This window comes from Colletotrichum tamarilloi (genome assembly GCF_030869305.1).
Source record: "Colletotrichum tamarilloi strain Tom-12 chromosome Unknown Scaffold_4.1, whole genome shotgun sequence".
Classification (NCBI taxonomy): domain Eukaryota; kingdom Fungi; phylum Ascomycota; class Sordariomycetes; order Glomerellales; family Glomerellaceae; genus Colletotrichum; species Colletotrichum tamarilloi.
This window is the reverse complement of record NW_026849387.1, coordinates 626,033-648,673: the sequence shown is the minus strand read 5'-3', so window position 1 is coordinate 648,673 and position 22,641 is coordinate 626,033. Positions and strand designations below refer to the sequence as shown.

At 52.4% G+C, this 22,641-nt stretch overlaps 9 protein-coding genes across 9 annotated transcripts; 4 read left to right on the top strand and 5 right to left on the bottom strand.

Moving 5' to 3' along the window:
- Positions 1–97: 97 nt before the first annotated feature.
- Positions 98–2,130, top strand: CTAM01_01852 (uncharacterized protein; the record flags this gene model as incomplete). The annotated part of the gene is made up of 5 exons (XM_060517893.1): positions 98–337; positions 425–594; positions 653–782; positions 842–1,213; positions 1,285–2,130. 5 exons carry the CDS (start codon positions 98–100, stop codon positions 2,128–2,130), a joined length of 1,758 nt encoding a protein of 585 aa, XP_060387427.1.
- A 298-nt stretch (positions 2,131–2,428) lies between these two features.
- CTAM01_01851 (uncharacterized protein) lies at positions 2,429–3,002 on the bottom strand (the record flags this gene model as incomplete). The annotated part of the gene is made up of 2 exons (XM_060517892.1): positions 2,429–2,626; positions 2,682–3,002. 2 exons carry the CDS (start codon positions 3,000–3,002, stop codon positions 2,429–2,431), a joined length of 519 nt encoding a protein of 172 aa, XP_060387426.1.
- A 913-nt stretch (positions 3,003–3,915) lies between these two features.
- CTAM01_01850 (eukaryotic peptide chain release factor subunit 1) lies at positions 3,916–5,464 on the top strand (the record flags this gene model as incomplete). The annotated part of the gene is made up of 4 exons (XM_060517891.1): positions 3,916–3,951; positions 4,058–4,142; positions 4,209–4,258; positions 4,325–5,464. 4 exons carry the CDS (start codon positions 3,916–3,918, stop codon positions 5,462–5,464), a joined length of 1,311 nt encoding a protein of 436 aa, XP_060387425.1.
- Positions 5,465–6,250: 786 nt separating this feature from the next.
- CTAM01_01849 (uncharacterized protein) lies at positions 6,251–7,320 on the top strand (the record flags this gene model as incomplete). The annotated part of the gene is made up of 2 exons (XM_060517890.1): positions 6,251–6,845; positions 6,941–7,320. 2 exons carry the CDS (start codon positions 6,251–6,253, stop codon positions 7,318–7,320), a joined length of 975 nt encoding a protein of 324 aa, XP_060387424.1.
- A 211-nt stretch (positions 7,321–7,531) lies between these two features.
- On the bottom strand, positions 7,532–8,660 carry CTAM01_01848 (uncharacterized protein; the record flags this gene model as incomplete). The annotated part of the gene is made up of 3 exons (XM_060517889.1): positions 7,532–8,141; positions 8,198–8,342; positions 8,420–8,660. The coding sequence occupies 3 exons, from the start codon at positions 8,658–8,660 to the stop codon at positions 7,532–7,534; spliced, it is 996 nt and encodes a 331-aa protein (XP_060387423.1).
- Positions 8,661–9,406: 746 nt separating this feature from the next.
- Positions 9,407–10,434, bottom strand: CTAM01_01847 (uncharacterized protein; the record flags this gene model as incomplete). Its single annotated transcript, XM_060517888.1, has 3 exons — positions 9,407–9,926; positions 10,044–10,194; positions 10,260–10,434. The coding sequence occupies 3 exons, from the start codon at positions 10,432–10,434 to the stop codon at positions 9,407–9,409; spliced, it is 846 nt and encodes a 281-aa protein (XP_060387422.1).
- Positions 10,435–11,685: 1,251 nt separating this feature from the next.
- On the bottom strand, positions 11,686–13,135 carry CTAM01_01846 (uncharacterized protein; the record flags this gene model as incomplete). Its single annotated transcript, XM_060517887.1, has 5 exons — positions 11,686–12,072; positions 12,142–12,384; positions 12,470–12,576; positions 12,632–12,844; positions 12,946–13,135. The coding sequence occupies 5 exons, from the start codon at positions 13,133–13,135 to the stop codon at positions 11,686–11,688; spliced, it is 1,140 nt and encodes a 379-aa protein (XP_060387421.1).
- An 848-nt stretch (positions 13,136–13,983) lies between these two features.
- On the bottom strand, positions 13,984–16,281 carry CTAM01_01845 (indole-3-glycerol phosphate synthase; the record flags this gene model as incomplete). The annotated part of the gene is made up of 1 exon (XM_060517886.1): positions 13,984–16,281. One exon carries the CDS (start codon positions 16,279–16,281, stop codon positions 13,984–13,986), a length of 2,298 nt encoding a protein of 765 aa, XP_060387420.1.
- Positions 16,282–16,873: 592 nt separating this feature from the next.
- Positions 16,874–22,510, top strand: CTAM01_01844 (uncharacterized protein; the record flags this gene model as incomplete). Its single annotated transcript, XM_060517885.1, has 3 exons — positions 16,874–16,944; positions 17,004–21,093; positions 21,152–22,510. 3 exons carry the CDS (start codon positions 16,874–16,876, stop codon positions 22,508–22,510), a joined length of 5,520 nt encoding a protein of 1,839 aa, XP_060387419.1.
- Positions 22,511–22,641: the final 131 nt, after the last annotated feature.

The window sequence follows — 22,641 nt, the reverse complement described above, 5'->3', positions numbered from 1 at the left end:
ACCTCCACCTACCACGATACCCACCCCCATCTAACTTCAACAACAACACCACCCGCACACATTACAGCCATTAACGCGAGGAGGAAAAATCGCCAAGATGGCTGACGACGATTCTTCGGATTTGTCTTCGCTGTCTTCGTTGTCGCCAGTTCCTTCCGACGTCGAATCCGAAGCTGAGCCTGAACCTGCGACCAAGGGTGACATTCGAAAGTTCTTCCCTAAGCTTGCCAAAGGCAAAAAAGCCACCGTCGCGACCAAAGAGCCCTCGCCGCCGCCTCGCAAGCGATCGCCATCGCCGCCACACGAGAATGCCTTCATTGACAATCCAGACATTGCTGTATGCACCCTGTCGCGTCGTTTCGCGCAAAAAAACGCGTAGAACCGCGCGCCCCACGTCATAGGAGAAGCTAACACCCACCTCCAGTTTCTGGTTATGTTTCGCAGCCGATTCAACGATGCGTTCCCGAAATCCTTGGCCAACTTTGGCCCGCAAGAGCTTGAACAAGACATTATTGGCAGCCCGCCTGGCGAAAGAGTCGAAGCTTTCCTGTGCGCTCTACTGTTCCTGCTCTTGAACCGAAAGCAGGACGTCAAGTACGTGGACGTGACAGCAAACAATATGGTCTTTTTGGTTTGCTAATTGGCGTGATAGGGCCGGCCAATACTCCAAAGCTCTGGACGACGCTCTTGCCGCCCACAAGTCCCAATGGCCGCGGTCGTGGGAAGGTGTCAACCCACTGTCGGGTAGCAACACCTTTCACAGCATCACACCCACCCAGAGAGTAAGCACTGAAGTGCGCGTTACTTGTCTGTGCACCAGTTCACTAACCAATTGGCACAGCTGTCTCTCCTTCGCGCATTCGCCTTGTGGTCTCTTTCAGCATCCGAAACTGTCAAGACCATCATCAACAAATCCTACAAAGGAAACCGTCACGATGACGATTTGAACCAGCCGCTCTCGGTCCAACCCTGGGGTTCAGACAGTGACAAGAGACGGTACTTTTTGATCGAGGGCTTGGACGATACTGCTTTCCGCGTCTATCGGGAGAGTAACCCTGCCGGTTTCAACCGCACTTGGTGGTCAGTAGCTGGATCAATCGATGAGCTCAGGGCCCTTTGCGAGAAATTGGAGACCAAGGACGGCGGCCCCAAGGCTAGGAAGCTTGCAGATAAGATGCTGGCGGCTATTCCTCGCTTTGAGGGTACCGAGGAGGTAAGCATCCATCATCGAACTCCAGTCCAGTGTGACAAGGGATTGTTCTGGGCAATGATTAATGGAAGCAGAAACGACGTCGCAGAGAGTATCGACAGGCTCAGAAAGCCCGCTTCAAACGTCCTGAGCCTGGCTTCTCTTCCTACGAGGGTCGTACGAGAGGCAAGCGAATCAAGTACACCTACTCCGATGACGAAGACTTCCTTACAGACTCGTCCAATCGACGCTCGGCGCGCAACTCTGGAACGAGCACCCCTGCGGAACCAACCGGCCCAGTAACCACCGCCAGCGGACGTCAGATCAGAGCCCCGCCACGAATGAACGGAAGCAGTGCAGCAGGTAGTGTCAACGGAGACTCAGAGGATTCCCGTCAGCCCTCAGAACCGACGTCCGGTCCTGGAGGACGGCCACGCAGAGCTGCAGCGGTTAACCATGGAACCAACGGATGGTCATCCAAGGGCACGCGGACTCATGGACGTGACTCTATGGATGAAGACGATGATGACGGAAGCGAACCTGATTTGGGTGACGACGAAGAAGAGGACCATGTCCCAGATGAGAGTGAGGAAGACGATGACGAATTAGACGAAGACGTGGACATGGCAGATGAAGACTTGGCCGATGAACCTCGAAAGAGCTTGATCGTAAAGCTCTCGGTCAAGAAGTCCCCAACCACGACGAAAACGGCCATGATGACTCCCGCCCCAGAGGATGAGAAAGCCCCCACGAGAGTCGACGAAATGGTTGACGAGATTGTCGCCAAACCCAGAAACAAGACCCCAGAGCCTGTCATCAACGTTGCGACTACAAAACCGCCCTTGAGCCCGGCCGCTGTGCAGACCTCCTTGGCCTTTAGAGGAAGCCCGGACAAGCTGCAGACCATGCTGCAACAAGTGGATGTTGGTGTGCGCGAGTAGGGCTCATTGGGAACTGGCTACCACAAGTCCTTTGGCGTTTGGCGGTAAAACTTGGCAGGCGGAGTACGGATAGGGATAGATGATGGGAACCATCAGGATGATTGAACAATTATTTGTAGGAGCATTCGCTCGTTCATAGACGGTACTACGGCTAGTACTCTCGGGGGATATGCGCACCACGAGACGCAGCGGTACTGAAAAGTACCTGGCTTGCAGAGACACTCTGCTTCGATTTTAGATGTACAGATACCACGCCAATCATGTTTCCTGACCCTTTCATGCTATGTGTTCCTGTCCCTCACAGCTCCTTCTTTGTAAATGCCGTCCTCCAGTTTGAGCTCTTTTGCGGGGGCAGCTGCCAGTTATTCACGCTATACCACCACCTCCGGACCCTCGCACCTATCGAACTGCCGTGGACCTGAGCGTTCTTGTTCCAGTGGTGCCAGCCGATGAGGAACAAGTTGTAAACGACGCCTTGTATCAGGGGCATCATCACCTACATCAGATCAGTACTGAATCACCCCGCCGCCCGCTGCACCCGAGCAACCTACCTGATCCCTTGCGGTGATCCACGCCACCCGCCCCCAGGTATCGGCCTTGGAAATGCTGTTGAGGTAACTCTGCTCGAAACGCAGGTCGGGCATGGGTGGAAGCTTTGCTGTACGCGGCTTCGGGTTCACCACACTGCGTGGAATGTAGTCGTCGAGCTCATCATCGTCGAGATCGTCCTGGGTCGGGACGGGGTCTAATGTCACTGGCTCCTTCTCGGAGGCTGCTGTGGAGGGATTGAGGTCGTGGCTCGGGGAGGGTGCCCGGTTGATGTGGGCTGTCTGTATCGTCTCTGCGATTTGGATGGGTACGGAGGAAGCCATGTTGCGAGTCTGGCGCTGTGTAAGTATGACGAATAGGAGCTACAGCAGGTAGTGGCTTGAGCTGCGACTTCGGGAAGCTCTCGCGGGGACGGGTATGGGCGCGTTAGGAGGTTGCGATAAAGTTAGCTCGTTAGTTGCATGGTCATTGGTCATTCATTAATCCAGCACACGGGATGATCCTATGCACCCTTACTTGCATGGCGGATCCACCGCTGAGGTCATCAGCCGTTCCGCCCAAAGAAAGCGATATCCGGACGGCACACAGAAATTCAGTGGCCCAACTTTTAGCGGCACAAGATCGAGTGGGGTTGAATGAGCAACTAATACAGCACATTGGCTTTGTCTCACAACCTGCCTTACATTGTGCCTTTTTTAAACGGGCTGCAGCCTGCTTCCCTTATCCTGCAAGACATCGCCGAATAATATTACATAGATATCTGAGGGTGTCTATCTCAGTGACTCACTCGATAGTCATTGCGATAGTCAGAGTCCAGTGTAATGAGTGTTTGAAGTGCCTAAATTCCAAAGACATACGGCGTTGAAGATGAACCATGGGGCGGGCGGCTCCAGCAAAACATGGTGGTACGTGTGAAAGTCGGGAGATGAGTGGCTAGAATTTAGAGTGGCCAGGCTGTAGGCACCCTATGACTCGCTTGCGGTTTAGCGCCCTACCCGGTTTTGGGCGTACACCCAGCCAGAGCCGGATCCTGGTGCGCTCCACGGTGACAGCACAAAAAATCGACCTACCTACGTGGAGCACCAACTTTTCTTTCCTTGCAACTACCCGACCGCATCGCAACGCATCGTTCCCGCCCGGAGAACCGCGCGACGTCGACGACAAATCCCTCACCGTCACGCGAACGCGTTCCCTCATTTTGTCGTTCCTCGAGTCCCTTAATTACCCTCATTCAAGATGTCGGACCCCCAGGCGAACGAGGCCGAGAAGAACGTGAGTTTTTTCCCGTATTCCTACATCGTGGCCTCGGAGCCCCTCCTTTTTTGCCCCGCGCTCCGAGCATGCAGGCTGACGATTCCCTTTATGGGGTGCAACACAGATCGAGATATGGAAGGTCAAGAAGCTGATCAAGCGCCTCGAGGCCGCTCGTGGTAACGGCACTTCCATGATCTCGCTCATCATTCGTACGTTTTTATTTCCCGACCGCCATGCCGTCGCCGATGCCGGGTTCGACTAACACCCCACCACAGCTCCCAAGGATCAGATTTCCCGAGCCGCCAAGATGTTGGCTGAAGAATACGTACGTTACGACTGCGACAATCGCACACCATTCAAGCCGGACCGGTATTAATGAGACTTTATACAGGGAACTGCGTCAAACATCAAGTCCAGAGTCAACAGACAGTCCGTGCTTTCAGCCATTACCTCGACCCAGCAGCGTCTCAAGCTGTACAATAAGGTCCCTCCCAACGGCTTGGTTGTCTACTGTGGTGAAATCTTGACCCAGGAAGGCAAGGAGAGAAAGGTCAACATCGACTTTGAGCCTTTCAAGCCCATCAACACCTCCCTTTACCTCTGTGACAACAAGTTCCACACAGAGGCTTTGGCCGAGCTTCTCGAGTCGGATCAGAAGTTTGGTTTCATTATTATGGACGGTAACGGAGCCCTTTTCGGAACCCTTTCCGGAAACACCAGAGAAGTTGTTCACAAGTTCTCTGTCGATCTTCCCAAGAAGCACGGTCGTGGTGGTCAATCCGCTCTTCGTTTCGCCCGTCTTCGTGAGGAGAAGCGTCACAACTATGTCCGCAAGGTTGCCGAGTTGGCCGTCCAGAACTTCATTACCAATGACAAGCCCAACGTCGCTGGTCTGATTTTGGCTGGTTCTGCCGATTTCAAGACTGATCTCAACGCTTCCGACCTGTTCGATAACCGTCTGGCCACCAAGGTCATCAAGGTTGTTGACGTTTCCTATGGTGGTGAGAACGGTTTCAACCAGGCTATCGAGCTTTCTTCCGAGACCCTCGGCAACGTCAAGTTCATCCAGGAGAAGAAGCTCATCGGAAAGTACTTCGAGGAGATCAGCCAGGACACCGGTCGTGTCTGCTACGGTATTGAGGATACCCTCAAGGCTCTGGAGTTGGGCGCTGTGGAGGTTCTGATCGTCTTCGAGAACTTGGAGATCACCCGCTGGAAGCTCAAGGACAGCCAGGGCACCGAGCACCTGCTGCACACTACCAAGCAGCAGGAAACCGGTGACCGTGCCATTTTCATGGACAAGGAGACTGGCCAGGAGATGGAAGTCGTTACCCAAGAATCCTTCCTTGAGTGGATTGCAGAGCACTACAAGGACTTCGGTACCAACCTCGAGTTCGTCTCTGACCGTTCCACCGAGGGCAACCAGTTCGTCAAGGGCTTTGGTGGTATCGGTGGCATTCTCCGCTACAAGGTGAACTTCGAGCAGTTGGCTGAGGTTGATGACGACGATGACTACTACGACGGTTTGTGACCTTCCAGCACCCTATCTGCCAACTACAAGAAACTGACCATCCTAGATTGACCAACCGAGGCCCTCGAGAACGAGGGATCGACTCAAGTACCGTCTCTGAAGCATGACAGCGAAGAGGAATCCGCGCGCACAGCGTCGCAGCCCGCGCCCGCGCCCAAGCCGAACGTCGCCCATCAGCTCCTTGCAGACAGGAGCCCGATGAGCCCGGCTCACCTCACCCACCAAGTGGCGCGCCCGAGCCCGCTTCGGTCTGTTATGAAGGCCTCTTGAGTTGAGACCTAGTCTACATGTGAGACCATCCTTTCAGCCACTGCTGGAGCTGTGCAACTAACATGGGCACCAGATGATCCTCTCACAGACAGAGGACACTCAAGAGCGGTCGGGAGGCGACCGCTTGTTGATCGCGACTAGATAGAATGAAAATGAAATTAAATGCCTACTCAGCCCTTTCAGGCTCGCTCGAGCCTGTTCATTAAGCGTGAATGATGTTTCTGTGCCACAAGGACTACCGTGTTTGTGTGACTTGCCACCTCAGCTCTTACACCTAGATGGGTAACCCATGAGAGCAGCCCTTGTCCTCATGGAACAATGACTTTCCTGGTGTACATTCCCAGTTCCCCTCCCCCTTAAGGCACAGTCAACTTGGGGCCGCAGTTTCACACAGGCATCTTTATCCGATATGCGACTATGACCTATCAACTGGTTATATGCATATTCATGACCTCCAACTCAGTCTCATAACATCCCACTTACTGAGGCGTGTAAGTCGCCAATGCCAACTTCAACATGAGGCCTCTGCTCCTCAACACCCTTCGTCGGGGATTTGCAACTCAGAATGCATCCTCATCGGTAGAGGCAGGAATCGCCAAAATCCTGCACACCAGCAAGGAAATCCCAGACCACCTCTCCCCGACGCCCTCCCATCTCCTTAACCTCCTGTTCGCTGACATCTTCACCTCGTCCGCCGACTATCCACCAAAGTACCCACCATCCTCCGGGCCTGCGAGTCCGTTGCCGCAAGGCCACCACCTGGCCTATTTCCCCCTCCAATCGCCGCCCTCATGGCTGATGCCGGACGGCACTGACCCAGACCATTGCCCCGGGGCGCCCTTTACGCGCCGGCTCTGGGCGGGCGGCGAGGTCCGGTTCCGAGAGGGCTGGGAGGATGTGCTTTGTCTGGATGGGCGCCGGGTCGGCTGTGTCGAGAGCGTGGAGGATGTGAGGGCCGAGAAGGGCCGGGTGTGGGTCGAGTTGTGGCGGCGGTATGGGGCATCTTCTGCTGCTGGTCGTGGTGAGAGCGGACCGGCGGTCGAGGAGAGGAGGACGTTGGCTTTCCTTCCTGATGTTGATGTTTCTGCTCCAGCGCGGCGGAGTTTGAAAGGTGAGCGGCGGTCAGCAGCAAATTCAGTCTTCATTCCAAGCCGTGGTAGAGAGTTTGGAGAACGAGAAAAGTACTGACGTTTGAGACTGGGTTAGCGCCGCATAAGCCGACAGCGTCTCTCACTCTGACGCCGACGCAGAACCTCCTCACCAATTTCAGCGCGCTGACGTACAACGCGCACGCGATCCATCTGGACCCGGCGTGGGCTGCGCAAGAGGGCCATCCCGCGACGCTGGTCCACGGGCCTCTGTCGCTGGCTCTGGTGCTCGCGTTCTTGAACAGGCAGGGCAAAGGGCAGAGCGTGCGCTGGTACGGGTACCGGAACCTGGCGCCGCTGTACTGCGGTCGGGAGATGACGCTTTGCCTGCGAGAGAAGGAGGCGAGTGAAGGGGAGAGGAAGTGGGATGTTTGGATTGAGGGTGATGATGGAGGGATGGCGGTCAAGGGGACTGCTACGACCGTCGATGGCGTGTGATGTTGAGCATCGGCGTGGACTCATGCTGAAGCATTTCAAGCGATGGCGCGTGTAGATGATTACTTGTAAGAAAGTAACTAAGAGTACATTATTGAATGAAAATCACCCCTTGCTATCCTCCACGTGCCTAATTATATCATTAAGTCAGATACATTATACTACCACAAGCCTGGAATACCGTGGACAGAACTTCTGTGTGCCTCTACATCTATCACTCGAGCTCAACAGGGGTATCATTAACGTTGATAGTGCGTCTCGGCGACGGAGAAGACGCCAGAAGCGCCTCACTGAGAACGGATGGCGGGGCTGCGGACACTGACTGATACTTATGTCGCTCCTCAGCCCCGGGATAGAGAGGCAGGTGGTTCTCAGGGACAGATACCTCCGGCAGAGTTGAGAATTGAGCGCTCTGTGTCGGACCCTGCGACGGAGACAAGGCATCCTGGGCTCTCGACGCTCGCTTCTCCCGTATGAGAAGCCATGCAACCACACAGACCCCAATGACCACCGCTACTAAGCCTCCAACGGCACCGCCTACGATTGTAGGTATGTTGGACGAAGAACTCGCCGGCGATGGTGAAGCTGGCGCGGAGGCGGAGGCCGATGTGGAAGACATCAGAGTGATTGTGGAATCAGCCGAAGCCAGCGCTGTTTGGGTGCCGCGGAGGAAGTTGTCCTCGATCGATGCCGGGACGAAGTCTAAGCTCGTTCGACCGCTGTGTGCTTTCCACTGGCAATCGAGGAGCGATACCCAGTTATCCCTATCGATTTCTTTGTAATATGTCACGCAGGTTGGGAGCCATTGATCATCCGAACTCGTGCTAGAAAGATAGATATTAGCCATTGTCTCTTGACATAAGACATAATGTGAACGTACCAACAGCGGGTATTGAGATCAACCTTGGATCTACACTCGGTAGCTGTGCCATCGTAGCATGTACGTCCAACGATATTATCGCACTTCATATAGCCATTGTCTGTTTGGCACGGTTGCGGATATTCGCACGCTAGAGGGAATGTAGCTGTTTGATTTATGTCAGTATTCGACTTCTTATGCTGGCTGACTTGGCTCAAGCTAGAGGGGCGTTTGAAGACTTACTCCAAGGAAGTGTTACGATCCCGCATGTATTGATGCGCAGTACTCGAGGCTCCAATGCCTCTGCCCGTAGATTGAGGTTGTTTCTAGGTGTCAAAGTTGTTGTTGGGGCTGCTCTATACTTGTCGTAGTTCGGTGCCAGTGTTGGACGTGGTATGGAATTTCCATTCAAGTGTTGACGCTCCGCGAGTACCAGGCGTAGCCAGATAGCCGCAGCAATGGTTACGAGGAAGGAAGAGTTCATCACTACTCCGAGATAGATACAAGGCAGCCTGGCAAGGTTATGAGAAGAGTGGTGGAAGTGGTACACTCCGTTGACGGGAATGTGGTGGTCTTAAAAAGTTGAAGTCACCAGGAAACAGAGAAACCAGCTTGGACCCCTATTCTCGTTCTGAGTCGTCTATTTGGAGGACTGTGCAAAGATCTGGAAGCATGTTTCCGTATTGCGTAACCTTCAAAGTGAGGCAGGTTCTCTAAGATTGTGTGAAACATGGTTCGCCCGTCACACCAGCGGCCTATGTTTGAAGCATGTGTGTTGGCGAAGTAGTCCCAAATACGAGAAACTGCCAGCGCCAGCGTGGGTAGCCGGGAGCGAAGGACCCTGGCCACTTTTGCATATAATTGAGCTCAAGTGCATCTACTAGGTTTATATCAAGCCGGTGAAGGGAATCGCAAAGGATGAGGGCTCATATGAATGGGGATTATGTTACTAGATCCATTCTTGGCAAATTCTGCCATGAGAATTCATAAGCGATAAAGACAAGTTAAGATAAGAAAATACCGGCATGCTTTGAAGCTCCCTCAGGATTGTATTTCGGCTTGATCCAGCAATCTCCCAATGTATTTGATTGGTAAGCATAATATATGATGAAAGAAATCAACCCACTGATCGACTCCTTACGCCACCGCTATATGTATAAGAATAATCCCATGACCCCCCCCCCCCCCCAAAGCGTAGACACATGAACACCTAGTTCATTTTTGGGAGATTCAAGTTCCTAGCTCCACCGGTCTTCGGTTGTCGATCACGTTGCTTCCCTGCACCTCAACAAGAGGTGTGGGCGAGGGCATCGGCCCGCGTTGCGCCTTGGAAGGGTCATCATGCTCCTCATACCCAGCTTGAGAGTAATATGGCTGAGTGTGCTGCGATTGAGAGCCTGGCGTCAAGGGAATATGCCACCCGTCCTCCCTCAAGCGTTTCCTCCGCCGCAATACCAACCAGACGATGACGCAGACGGCTATGGCTACCACGGCCACCCCACCGACCACGCCTCCGACGATGGCACCTGTCGAGTTCGAGGATGATCCGGACGGAGGTGGCGTGGTTGTTGCAGTGTCCGAAGGGTCTACAGTCCTGGTCGCGTCTGGGTCGTCGGACTCGGTACCTATCACCATGATTTTTTGTCCACTGTAGGCAGGATTGCCGCATCGGAGCCATGTTTTTTGTCCTGAGTCGTCAGGCCTCAGGAGTGTCAGGCAATACGGTAACTGGCTCGGACCTGATCGAGTGCTTGGATATCAGTTAGCATTTGAACTTATCGAACTCCGGAGGCACGAATGAGACCAGTGGCTCCGGTATGTCTAGTTTCGGGACGTGTTCAATGAAAAAGATCACGAAAAGACATACCAGCAAAGCGCTTTCTGGCCTAGAGACGACGTTGTCTGCTGGCAAACAGGCGCGTTCCCATCAAAACATTCCGTCTTGAGGACGTTGCGACATCCGAACCATGGTCCCGAGCTGTAGCAATCGTTGCTGACGCAAGAGAATGTCTCGAAAGCTGACAGCAAGGAAGATATCGTCAGCCAGCTCCGTGAATCGCAGGAGCCATGGGTCAAGACTTACTTCCATTATCAAGGCGACGAACTCCACAGGCATTGGGGGGTAGACTTCTGGCTTCGAGCATCATTTGCCTCGACTCCTCGCTGGGAGCTGTCGTTGGTGCCGGGGAAAGTCCAGCGCCGTGCTCTGGGAAACCCATCGCGAGCGTTTCTTGGGGAAGTCGCCCTTCGAGGCTCATGGTGAAGGTGAGTGGCAAGAAACCCGCCAACGTGATTAGTGAATAAGGAAATAACATGGTTAAGTCCACCGAGACTCTCCTCAAATCATTGATTGAGCCAAGAATCAGTGTCCGATGTAAAACTTCGCATCTGATTCTCGAGGAATGACGACGAAAAAGGAGCGGAGGACCTGTGCAGTTCTGGCGGAGACCCCATTTTCTCTATGTATCTCAAGGGATCTGACACGCGCGGGCCTAGGTTGAGTGAGAATTGATCGTCAACGATTGATTGGTTTTTCTGTCTCATACTCAGCCTCTTCCTAATTGACCAGCTTGAAAGTCGTCGTCCAATGAGTACGAGGCAGTGTCGATCCCATGGCGTCAATTGCCAGGGGTAATAGGGCAGATTCCCATCTTACTGCGTCTAGAACGTAGCATCTCATATAAGTCTGACCTGCTATCTGCAAGCCACTAGATCGGCCCTCCGCGGGCACTTGAGTGGTCATCTAACCTCCTTCAGCCACATGATTTTTTGGCCACAGCAAAGGCAACCAATTATTAGTTTGATCAGAGCCGCTGAGACATCCGTCCCGACATGCGGGATCTCGAGTGGAGAGATCCCAGCCCTGACATCTCGAAAGATACCCATGCATCTAACATGGATTCTCACAAACTCAAGAGCTATCGCTCAGAAATAAAGACCGGCTGGTTCGTGTACTGAAAGGGTTCAATCACCCGGGATTTCTTCCAATTTCCACATGTACTACAACAGGAAATCAAAGCTTAAGCTGCAGAAACCACTTATTATTGCTCGGATCTAATCAAGTCGGCCACGCTCTCGTCTTCTCAAGGTATTACCTAACCTTGAATGAAAGCTATGGGCCTCTTCTTGCTACTTTCCATGTAGAAGTCCATGGTGAAAAGGGGAATTGAAATGCAAAGCCATTCCCGTCTGTCGTCCAAGCTCAAAACCATTGCCGAAAATCTCGCCCAAAAAAGCTACCTCCAAATCCCAGAAAGAAGAGATATGTCTCTTCTCAGATGCATCTGAAGAACGGTAAGTAGCTGGCCAGTGGAGTAGTTGCTCAAGTTTAACTCACTATGCTGTTGCTTCTTGCAGACTTGCATCAAGGGCATCCGCAATCTCATCAGTAAGACTGCCAATTACCCCATGGGGTTGTATACCTGTAACGTCGTCTGCACCAGACGAGGTTCCAATAAATCCAGTATTCTAGGTAAGTGAGTTACTGTCAAGCTCTGTCAATGGTCCGTCTAAAGGTCCTCATCGTGACTCTCCATGACGATATCTTCAATCTCAGAAGAAGACTGAGCCATGTCGCCAGGATCGGAAAGAGTATCGGTCTCAGCGTGTCCCTCCATGTCAGAGTCGATAGTTTCATTCTTGCCAGGGCCAAGGGTCATCTTGGCCATGATCATCTCGTTGACTCCATTCTCGTCTTTGGCATCAATCTCAGGGGTTGCGCAAACCTCGTCGATGATGTCCTTCAAGACGTCATTGCATGCGTCTTCGATCTGGATGTCGGACGGCAACTCGTCTCCAAAGAGCTCAGCATAGCGTCGAAGCATCTTCTTGTTGCTTCTGAGCGCCTTGTTGTAAAGTGCACCGACCATTCTGCAACCCACGGGTTTTCCACCAGTCTAAGGTTCATTGTAAGCAAGTGTTGATTGATATTTCGAGCCTCAATTTGATTGGTAGGATGATCTTACCGGAGGGGAGTAACTGAACGCAGTTTTCTCTTGGGTTCCAGCTCTGGCGACCCTGTCTGCCCAGCGAATCTTGGTCTTCAGCTCGAAGAACTTTCTGAATCTGTTGTACTCGTTCCGGAAGGATGAACAACAGGGACTCGGGCGCTCAATGCCGCGCTCAACCCACTTGCCGTTGTCCTTCTTATGGAAAAGCTTTGCGCCAAACCAGTACAAGTGCGGCCTAGAGGAGTGAGACCGGAAGAACTTGAGTTTTTAGCACCACATGTCAGCTGGACTCGATTTCAAGTTTGTGATAGCCAGTCAGAAAGGATAAACGCTTGTGACTTACGTAGAGTTCGTACTTCTCGTGCAGAGTTCCATCCTCATTCTCAGACGATCGGAAGAGATCAACCTTGTACTCGAAGGAGGTCAGGTCTTTGGCGACACTGTACATTTCTGGATTGATACGTCAACGGTGTTCAAGCAATAGGATTGATGAATCTTCACTGACCAGGACGAATCCACCTGTAAGCAGACGCTGCAGCCCGGGCCCTTTCGATCTCTGCTTTGGCATCCTTCTTCTCTTTGATCTTCATGGCATCGTATTTGTATTCCCTCATTGCGAGTTTCATGTTGTCGCCGCAAGATTTGGTGAACCAACTCCAGCTCACAATGTGAATTTTCTTCGCGCCCTTCGTCTTGCTTCTTCTTTCTGCTTCTTTGACTGAGAGATAACAAAGACAATTAGCTTCTGGGCAAGGAACAAAAGGAAAGGCATGAAACATGAGGGGAAAAAATGTTATTTGAAGAGAAAGGTGACCTTACTTCGGTGGGGCTTGTTCTTGGACTTGAACTCCTCATCGGTGAATAGCAGATGGGTCGTCTTCTCGTCCAAATGACGTGAGAATTTGCCTTTGCGCATCTTAACCCACTGGACCATCTGCTCTCTGGAGCAACCACTAGGGAAGTCTCCAGCAGCGGTAATGACCATCTTATTGAAGATTGCTCGAACCATTGTGAAGGATGAACTTTGGTCGATGGTTGCAAGTGAAGCTTGAAAAGAATAATTCTCACTTGGTGACAACGGGATAAGAGAAGCAAAGTCTGTGATGCTGCTGATGAAGATGAGGCAAGAGCGACTTGAGACTTCAAGCGAGGTAAGAAGGGTGAAGAGCTGGAGTAAGACTGGGTGGGAAAAAGGTAAAAGGGCGTTCTCAGTTGGTAAGAGCAAGAAGGGTCTCCAATGCTGACGATGAAAGTGTGAAGAGGTCAGTCTGAGACTGTGAGTGAGGTAGAAAGGGTGTAGAAAGGGTGAAGGGGTGGAAGAGAGAATTGGTGGGAAAAGGGTGGCTGTTTTATACGGAGAGATTCGAGGAAGTAAAGGAATGAACCTGGGCAGTAGGGAAGGAAGGAGGGAGGATACAAATGGAGAAGCACTCGAAAGACTGGGAGGAAGGCGCGAGAGATGCGAAGTCTCACCATGCCTTCCGAATTATTTCAAGAAATCAATTTAATATGGCATCCAAAATACAAATCTGGAAATGCGACAAACATCGATCTCATGAGAACCTATGGCATCTTGAGTATCGTCGATATCTGCCCTTTTATCTAGCTGAAGGCAGGATTATTGATCCAACAGAAGCGGATAGCGCAAACTGACAATCTAATAATCACAATTTGAACTTACTCACATATCTTAGAGCAGTCTTGGGTCATGCGAGGATGTGGAATCATGGACAGGACTATTCGCGAACATCAAGGTCTGGGCTTTGTGGCAGAGCTGAAGTCCAGATATTCAAATATCACAGTCTTCGATTGGATCGCTTGACAGAGTCTTAGGCACTTTCTCATTTCACGAACTCTCTATCTAAAGCTCTTCGCATTCTTGACAAACGTTCTAATCTTCTCCAAGCTCTGCTTGCCATCCTCCTCCACTCCGCTGCTCACATCAACACCTACGATACGGTCACCAAACTCCCCAACAGCCTTGACTGCCTCGAGCACGTTGTCGGGGTTGAGACCGCCAGCAAGAATGACTTGCAGCTCCTGATCCTTTGCCAAGATATCCTTGACACTGGAGACGTCAAGGAGCTTGCCTGAGCCAGCTCCCGAATCGAGCAGAGGAATGGTGTGGTAGCCTCGCTTCCCGATGCCAACGTTGCTCGGCTTGAAAGCCCGAATAACAGGTACGGGGATCAGGTTGGCCCACTCAACCGGCTCATTGCCGTGAAGCTGGACAATGTCCAGGTTGAAACGCTTCTGCTTCTCGAGAATCTCGTCTAGTGGCTGGTTCTGGAAGATACCTGCGAGGAGCGGACGCGAGCTCGATAGTCTGGCGACAGACGCAGTGTAGTAATCTGTAGCAGATTTTGTAGGGATGCTCGTTGTTGTACGTGTGGCGGTAGGTACGAAGGTGTGTACCGCTTCTGAGATGGCGGAAGCAGTCTCATCGGATATGCAACGCTTCGCACTTGGAACCAAGCAAATTCCGACAAAGTCCGCACCTGCCTTGACAGCCTCAAGGGCAGCCTCGGGAGTTCTTGTTCCGCAAATCTTGACAAAAAGGGGTTGGGTCTTGACCGGTTCAGGCTCAGCGTCTGTACCAGAACAGAGTTCTCTGATGAACTTGGTTGTGTCCGGCGCTCTGACAATAGCCTCACCCACGAGAACAGCATTGACTCCATCGTTCTTGCAAAGAATGACATCCTGGTGACTGTTGATACCACTCAGGGCGCAGATGATGGTATTTTCTGGGACCATGCTTCTCAATCTACTTGTTGTGTTCATGTCGACCTCGAAGCTCTCCAAGTTGCGGTTGTTGACGCCAATTGCCTTGGATCCAAGTTTCAAGGCTGTCGTCATCTCCTCGGCTGTCTGGACCTCAACCAGCGGCTCCATTCCCAGGGAAAGAGAATACTTGTACAGCCTCTCCAGCAGTTCCGTCTCCAGCATCTTGACAATAAGCAAGACCGTATCGGCGCCCGCAAGTCTGGCCTCAAGAATCTGGTATTCCTCAAAGATGAACTCTTTGCGGAGGATCGCTGGTCTGTTGGGCATACCGTCCAGAACTTGTCTAACAGCCCTCAGATCCTCGATGCTGCCCTTGAACCACTCAGGCTCAGTCAGCACGGATATGACGCTGGCACCTGCAAGGGCATATTTCTTCGCCTGAGTCGGGGCATTGATATTGATATCGAAAATGCCCTTTGAGGGCGAGGCTCGCTTGATCTCCGCCATGAGGGACACGTCGAAGGGGGTCTGGCGAAGGCGCTCAATGAAGGAGACTTGAGGCGGAGCGGCATTGAGATCATACGCAGCTTGTAGATCTGCAGGTCTTTGCGAGGGAATAAGCTTCTGAGCTGCAACAGCAGCCTTTCGGTGGGCATAGATTTGCTGCAAGATGTTGTTCTTCTTGCTTGCAGCCGGCGCAGATGACGTCGTCTTGGCAGAGGCGCCGTTGGTCGCGGAGCCCTTCTGGAGCCGGCTGTTCTCTTCCCAAGTGCCACCTTGAAGTTGCAAAAAGTTTCGCAGCATAGTCCGGCCCTCTGCGGTGAGAATGCTCTCGGGATGGAACTGAACACCCTCAATGGTGTACTCCTTGTGTCGCACGCCTTGAATGATACCGGGGGATCCGTCCTCTGTCGCAACCCAAGAAGTGACCTCCAAACAATCCGGAAGTGTCACGCGTGTACCGGCTAGAGAGTGATAACGGGTAACTGGAAGGCCTTGGCGCAGACCAGCATAGACACCCTTGGCGTCGTGTGTCAAAGGGGATGTCTTGCCGTGAAGCCACTCCCCTGCGGATCCGACCTCTCCACCATAGACGTCAAAGATGCACTGCTGACCCATACAGACACCAAATATGGGAATCTTGCCAGAGAAGTGCTTGATTGCCTCTCGACTGACTCCGGAATCCGTGGTGGGGTGTCCAGGCCCAGGACTGATGATCAACTGAGTTGGCTTCTTGTCAATCAGCTCTGCCAGCGTGATCTTGTCATTTCTGAAGACCGTCACATTCGCGCCTTCGAGAATGAGGTATTGGTAGACATTCCAGGTGAAGGAATCGTAGTTGTCGATCAAGATCAAGTTGGATGCCGTGGGAATTGGTGGCGAAGGGTCCGGATGCTGGGGTGAGTGATCGATGATATCTAAGGACGGCATTTTGCAAATTGTGCCGGGGCCGCCGAAAGTAAGTCAAATCAGCAGAGAATTGCTGAATCCCAATGCCTCTTGTCACGAAAAGTATCGCTTCGGTGGTAATGGCATTCGAGGTTTGAATGAGGTGAGTCAATGGGACGGGTTGAAATGAAGATAAAAAGGCGGCGACTCACTAAAGTTGATTGTAGCACAGTATATCGGAGAGTATACTTTTACTGTACTAATTGATGATCATTGCGACTGAGAATACAGTGCACAAGTACCTAAAGGCAAGCTGCAATATACCCTGACAGGCCGCCCCGCCGCTATATCGCGACCCGGCGCCCGGGACTGCCTATTGTGGCATTGAGCCTGGAACGGGCGCTAAGACGAATTGGACTTAGCGCCAACTTCCGGAAAAACCATGGAACTTGAGCTCACTTTTTTTGGGAGCTCCAGTCAACCACCTGCAGAGAGGCTGCAAAAGCATTCGCGGGTCCAAGTGCGTACAAGCGCGTCCACTTACTTTCTTTGCATCTCAGGCAACATAGCTCATCGCAGCCTCGCCTGATGCAGTCTGGACCTTGACTGCTCTGCCCAATCGACCTCTGCGGCAATGGCGCAAGTGGCAGACCGTCAATACTTTCCTCCTCTGGAGGAATGCTTGAATGGAGACACCATCATTATGTGGGTAGACCTGCGTTTGTTGACTTGCTGATTGTCCGGAAAACTGATCCTTGAACTAGCTCCTGGAAGCTCATCGCAGCTGCACTGGCGGACAAAGATGACTCCAGGCGGAAGAGCGAAGCTGTTGTACAGTTTTTACAAGATGATCTCGTACGAGCACTCATAAAAGATCCGTCGACCGCCTTTGCGCCGCCGAGCGATCTCACCAAGTCGAACTTCGAGACGAGGACCGCCGCTATACACGTCACTCCCAAACCGAACGACAACTTCGACATCAAAATTATCAAGGAGGATGCGCAGTGGTTGAGCAAGAATGCCAAGGTCAACCTCGTTGCTGCGCTTCGCGCGACAGTCATCGAATTCCAGTCGCGACCAGCTAGCCACCTAACAGGAACCCTCTCCTCCCAGGATATAATCAACCTCCAGGAAGCTTCTGGCGTCGCAAACGTACAATCGTCATCTTTCGTCCCTATCGCTGGTGCCGCCCAGGATGCGGAGACGATCTGGGCAGAATTCGAGAAAGAGGAGTCAAGGCGACAGCGAATTTTCCAGACATATCTTGCAGAGAGACGCCACTTTCTGATGACTGCTGCTTTGGTGCAGGAGAACGTGCTTTACACCCAACCTTCATCGCCAGCCTCTGCGGCTGATCTTCCGATCGCGACAACTCAGTTGATCGCCGCGAACGAGCGTCCCAAATACCTCGAAAATCTGCTCACGACCTACTTGCAGTATGTCACTGAGGCTATTGGTCGACTGGCCGAGGGGCTCGAAGCAGTTGTGGAAGATAAAAGCCTGCTGGGAGAAGAAATCGAGCTGGAATGGATGCGGACAGCACTCACTGAAGTTGTACACGCCTTGTCGGTCGTCTTTCAGTCAGTCGATGGCAGCGGCGACGATTTTGTACCATCCGCCGTGGTTGGCCAGTGGTTTTCCTTGATGGATAACTGCGGTTTTCTCAACGGGATTACCGCGGTGAGTTCACCAAGAATCAGACTTCTTTGGGAAGCCAGGACTAACAGCAGACAGCCGACTGATGCCATTGCCTCACTAATCATGCCCCTGAGATCTCTCATCTCAGCCATATCTATTAAGCTCCTGAACCCTACAAGATCTATCGAGTGTCTCGCCGAAGAGGCCCCTGAATATCGCGGAGACGAGGACCCCTACATTACTGCTCCGTCAGTATTGGAGCAAGTCCACAATGCAATCCTCGCCGCAGCCACTGCCGATTGCGAGAGCCAAAGCCCCATCATATTTGCATGGACCGTCGTTGTCCACCGCATGTTCTATTCGCATCACGACCGAATCGAAAAGCGAGATGCGCTACAGAACCAGCGATCTCAGGAGACTTTCGAGGCTGGTGTCTTGATTCGGCCCACTACCGCTCGCCGTCTTTCTGCAGGGAGCATTGTTTCTCTCGACGGCAAGTCATTTGACATTTTCCTGACCAATGCGGGTTTGGACAAGGACTTGCAGGTTGTGGAGCAGCTGGCAGTAGCTGTCACATCGCATGGACGGGCTTACGAAGTCTTGTCCGAGATGGCACTGGCTATTGGGGCCTCCAGTGACGGAGCCTTCTCGGCACTTCTCAGTTCCAGAATCCGGCTTTCGTACGTCGACTTCCTCAAAGCCACATATCCCCTCGTAGGGTATCAGTCAGACTCTGTCACCTCTCTCCTTTCGGTCCTGGGAGCTGGCCAGCAATATTGGGACCTTTCGAAGCCTTCGCTGCACGCCTCAAGTGATATTTTGGCCGAGGTGCTCCACGACGATGTTGCACTCGAATACTACTTCCACCAGGCCCTCAACCGATATCCATTTGAGTTGCTGCCATTCCTCAATCTTTGCAGGACTTTGGCGAACTGCACCGTTGCTGACGACCGGATGGATACGGTAGTCAACCTCTTGCGCAAAACCCCATCACTTACCTTCATTCTCCCCGATGACTACCAGCAGTACGAGCTAGCCCAGGAGGAGGACAATACCAACACATTTTATCTACTCGAAGACATACCGCTTTTCACGCCTGCCACGGCATGGAATCGCAGAACTCGGGTGGACGACGTATTTAGGATACCTGCGGAAACAGTAGGACGCTTTGTGACGGATACGGGTCGCGTGGTTCTATTGGAGTATGAGCACTCTGCTCTTGCTTTGCTTGGCAAGAGGCTCGAAATCCAACTGGCACCCGAGACTTACCGCAGCGAGCTGGATGCGTTCCAGCCAGAGGAAACCGCAGAAACCATTGCTCTCTTAGCAACACTACTGCGCGCGGAGGTACTGAAGTCTGAAAAGCAGGGCTTGAGCGGCGAAACATCGCTCAAGTCGGGACAAGAGCTTTTGGATGAGATTGGTAAGCAAATCTCCGGGAACAAAGACCTTGCGGCGGTTGTCTGCGAGACCATGGATGCCTATATGCAAGACGAGAAGGCGACCGAAGGACAGGGCATCGCAGTGCTCAACTCATGCGTTCAATTCTTACATGCGATCCTGCCGCTTTGCCCCACGAGAGTCTGGTCTTACTTGGCGCGTTGCGAACTTCTCAATTCGGAAGCCCAAGCAGGAAAATTGGCAAAGATCACCGGTAATCTCGACTTAGTTGGAGACCGATATGAACTGTTGCTTTCGGCTGTACGGCTTTTTTCTAGCCTCATTGACAGCGTCAAGAGCAGCGCTGTTCAACGCAAATCCGGCAACAAGCTGGTTGGACGGCAGAAGATATCGAACAACGTTTGGCTCGGCGTGGCGGACAAAGTCTTGGGCAAAGTCAGCCTCGCAATTGCTCAAGCCGCGGTTGACGTCTTTGAGACCTCCTCAACTTGGCGCTTCGGATCAGAGCTTCACAAAGCACTGCTCATTCGGCACGTTGTCCCTGTCATGGATCAGATCATCGAGCACACCTACGGGATGGGTGACCAAGAGAGCGCGGATACGCTGGCGGCTTGCTTGGAACCTGCAGCGTCCTACATTATCGATGCGTTCCTCTCGCCCTCAACAGGGTCTCTTAGGTTCCAGCCGCTCCTCACAACTTTGGTCAATGGTCTCCAAATCCCCGACTCAACATTCTACCAAGATCGACTAGCCTCAGCTCAGGAACAGCTCACATGCGCTTTGCGATTCACGACAACCTTACTACGTGTTGCGAGCTACCTGGACAGACCATCAGCGACGTTTGAAGAACACCTCTTCAAGACGTCATCGATTTTGGCAAGGTTATGTGCAATCTGCGAGCAATTCCGGCGACCAGCTTTGCTCCTCCTGGAGGCTCTGGTGCTGAGTGCTGCCAAAGCTCACGATGATCCTCCTTCCCTTCTGGGATACCTAGGTCCCCTTTTGTCCCGGTCATTTATCGAAGTCTTGTCGCGACTCGACAAGCCCTTCCTCGTTGCGAAGGATGTGCAGACAACGTGGAAATTCTTCTCCACAATTGTGCAGAACCGCCAGCAGTGGCTATCAAACTGTCTCTTGACAGGCAAGACGCCCAGAGATGCTCTGAAGGGCGTCAAGAAGGACGCTTCATCGACGCCCAACTCGGTGCTAGCGACAGCCTTTGCAAAGCTGAAGAAGATCAAAGAGTTGGAAACAAGCGAGGCAATCAGGATCCTCGATTTCGTTGCATCATCTCAGAACCATTGGCCTTGGACAATCTTCACCATGCAAAAAGACTCGTCCTTCTTGGACTCTCTGCGCCTTTACGTCAAGGACCTCAGTAGCTTTACTGTCACAAGCAAGACAGATGCCGTTAAGGCTGCCACAGATGCCAAAATGGCCGCTTACATTGCCGAGATATTCGCCATGCAGCTCTATCACTTACGGCAGATGGGCGGGGCCGACATATTCGCCAAGAGCCTGGTATCCGACCTAGACTACTATCTGAGGGACGGCGTAGAAGTTTCGAGCTACAATACTTCTCTGCACAGCAACTTTGCCAAAAACTTCACAAGCAAATACCCCGGAGTTTCGTTAGAAGCTTTCAAAAGGACATCACTGAGACCTGGCGAGCTAGGTAGAAGCTATTTCTATGATCTGGAGAGTGCAACCGAGATGTTGAGCTTCGATCCAGGCTGGCATGGTCGTCGCAACAATGGGTTTCGTAACGAGATGGGGATTGCCAACGCCAACCTGTCCCTAGTTGACGCGCAGATTGTAAGTTTCTCACCTGGACACCCACCTGCCCTTTCGGCCCGTACTGATATTGCCGCAGTCGCTGTTCCACGCATGGGAATACCTGCTTCTTGAGCTTAGTAGCTCTCTGGCAGAAAACGAAACCATCGCCAGACAAATGTTGCAAGTTGCGCAGCAATGTCTCGAAGCGAATCGGTCCAACCAAGGCCCAGAGAATATCTTCATGCGGATTGTCGAAGAGCGAGCTGATCTGAGTTTGCTTCTCGTTCAGCGTCTCGTTGGTCGTCCCATTTCATCTCACGATGTGAACCAACTTCTGGGAACATTGTTCACCATCATCAGCGCTGTCGAGGAGCCCTTCAACCCGGAATCTATCTCGTACTACCGCACGATGCTCAAGGCAATCTATGTTACCCTGCGTGCGTATAGTGCTGCGGAAAAGAAGTCCCTGGGAGCCTCGAAGAACGGAGGTGACGGCTTCTCGATCACACTTACTCAGACTGTTCTGAACCTTCTCGACCGAGTAGTCGCAAAGGGGTTCAGAACTCTCGTTGCCCTTGTGCACGATTCCGAGGCTGCCGTTGCACCTGAGGACCTTGCTCTGCTTACGGCCATTTTGCAAGCTTGTCTCAACATGCCAACCATTGACCAATGTCAAACACAGGTACTCAACATTATGGCATCATATGATGCCATGCACGCAGCGACATCACTTTTCTCTTGGGCTGACAAACTTTCCATCAACGGCGACCCGATCTATGGCGAGTTGAGCTTGCTCTTTTTGCTGGAGCTCTCTACCCTGCCGGCGGTGGCAGAACAGATGGCTTGCGACGGCTTGCTGAGCCACCTGACTTCGGCAGGCATCACCAACTTTATGCGCCGCGGAAATATCTCTCCCTTCTCGGAAGCTGTTGGGCCCCAGCGATGCTACAGCATCTGGGTCAAGGGTGTTCTGCCCCTATTGCTGAATCTTCTCACTGCCCTGGGCGGAACGGTTGCGCCTGAACTGGGTTACGTTCTTAAACAGTTCCCTCTGCTTCTCAAATCTAGCGTTGACCGATTCGAGGCACCTGGCGCCAGTCGTACAGCATCGAGAGAGACGCCACACTATGTGACGCTCCTTGCAGTATCAGAGGTGCACTCTCTTGCTCTGTTGACAAGAGTTATCGCCGCTTTGCGAACTGCCAATAACCGTGATATCCCAGAGATCCAATGGGATGCTGCCTCCCTTTTGGAAAACATCGACTTCTGGTTATCGAGCCGCAAGTTGCTGCGCGACAGACTTCTGCCGCTGGGCCAGCGTGAGGTGGAGTGGAAGAGCATCAAGACTGGCGCGTCGGATGAGACTGACCAGCCAGGAAATGTCCTGGAGAGCAAGGTCCTCTCGCAGTTGGAGGCTGTGAGGGATGTATTAAGCGAAGACCTCGAAGAGTCTTGAGGAAGGATGAGGAGGGACGTTGAGATAGAAATAATGAAGCCGAAGGGGTTATCGTCGGCCACAAGGGAATGAATGACCTGGAGGGGAACAACGACAAAAGGGTTTAGGCGTTTAAGTGTGTAGGATAAACG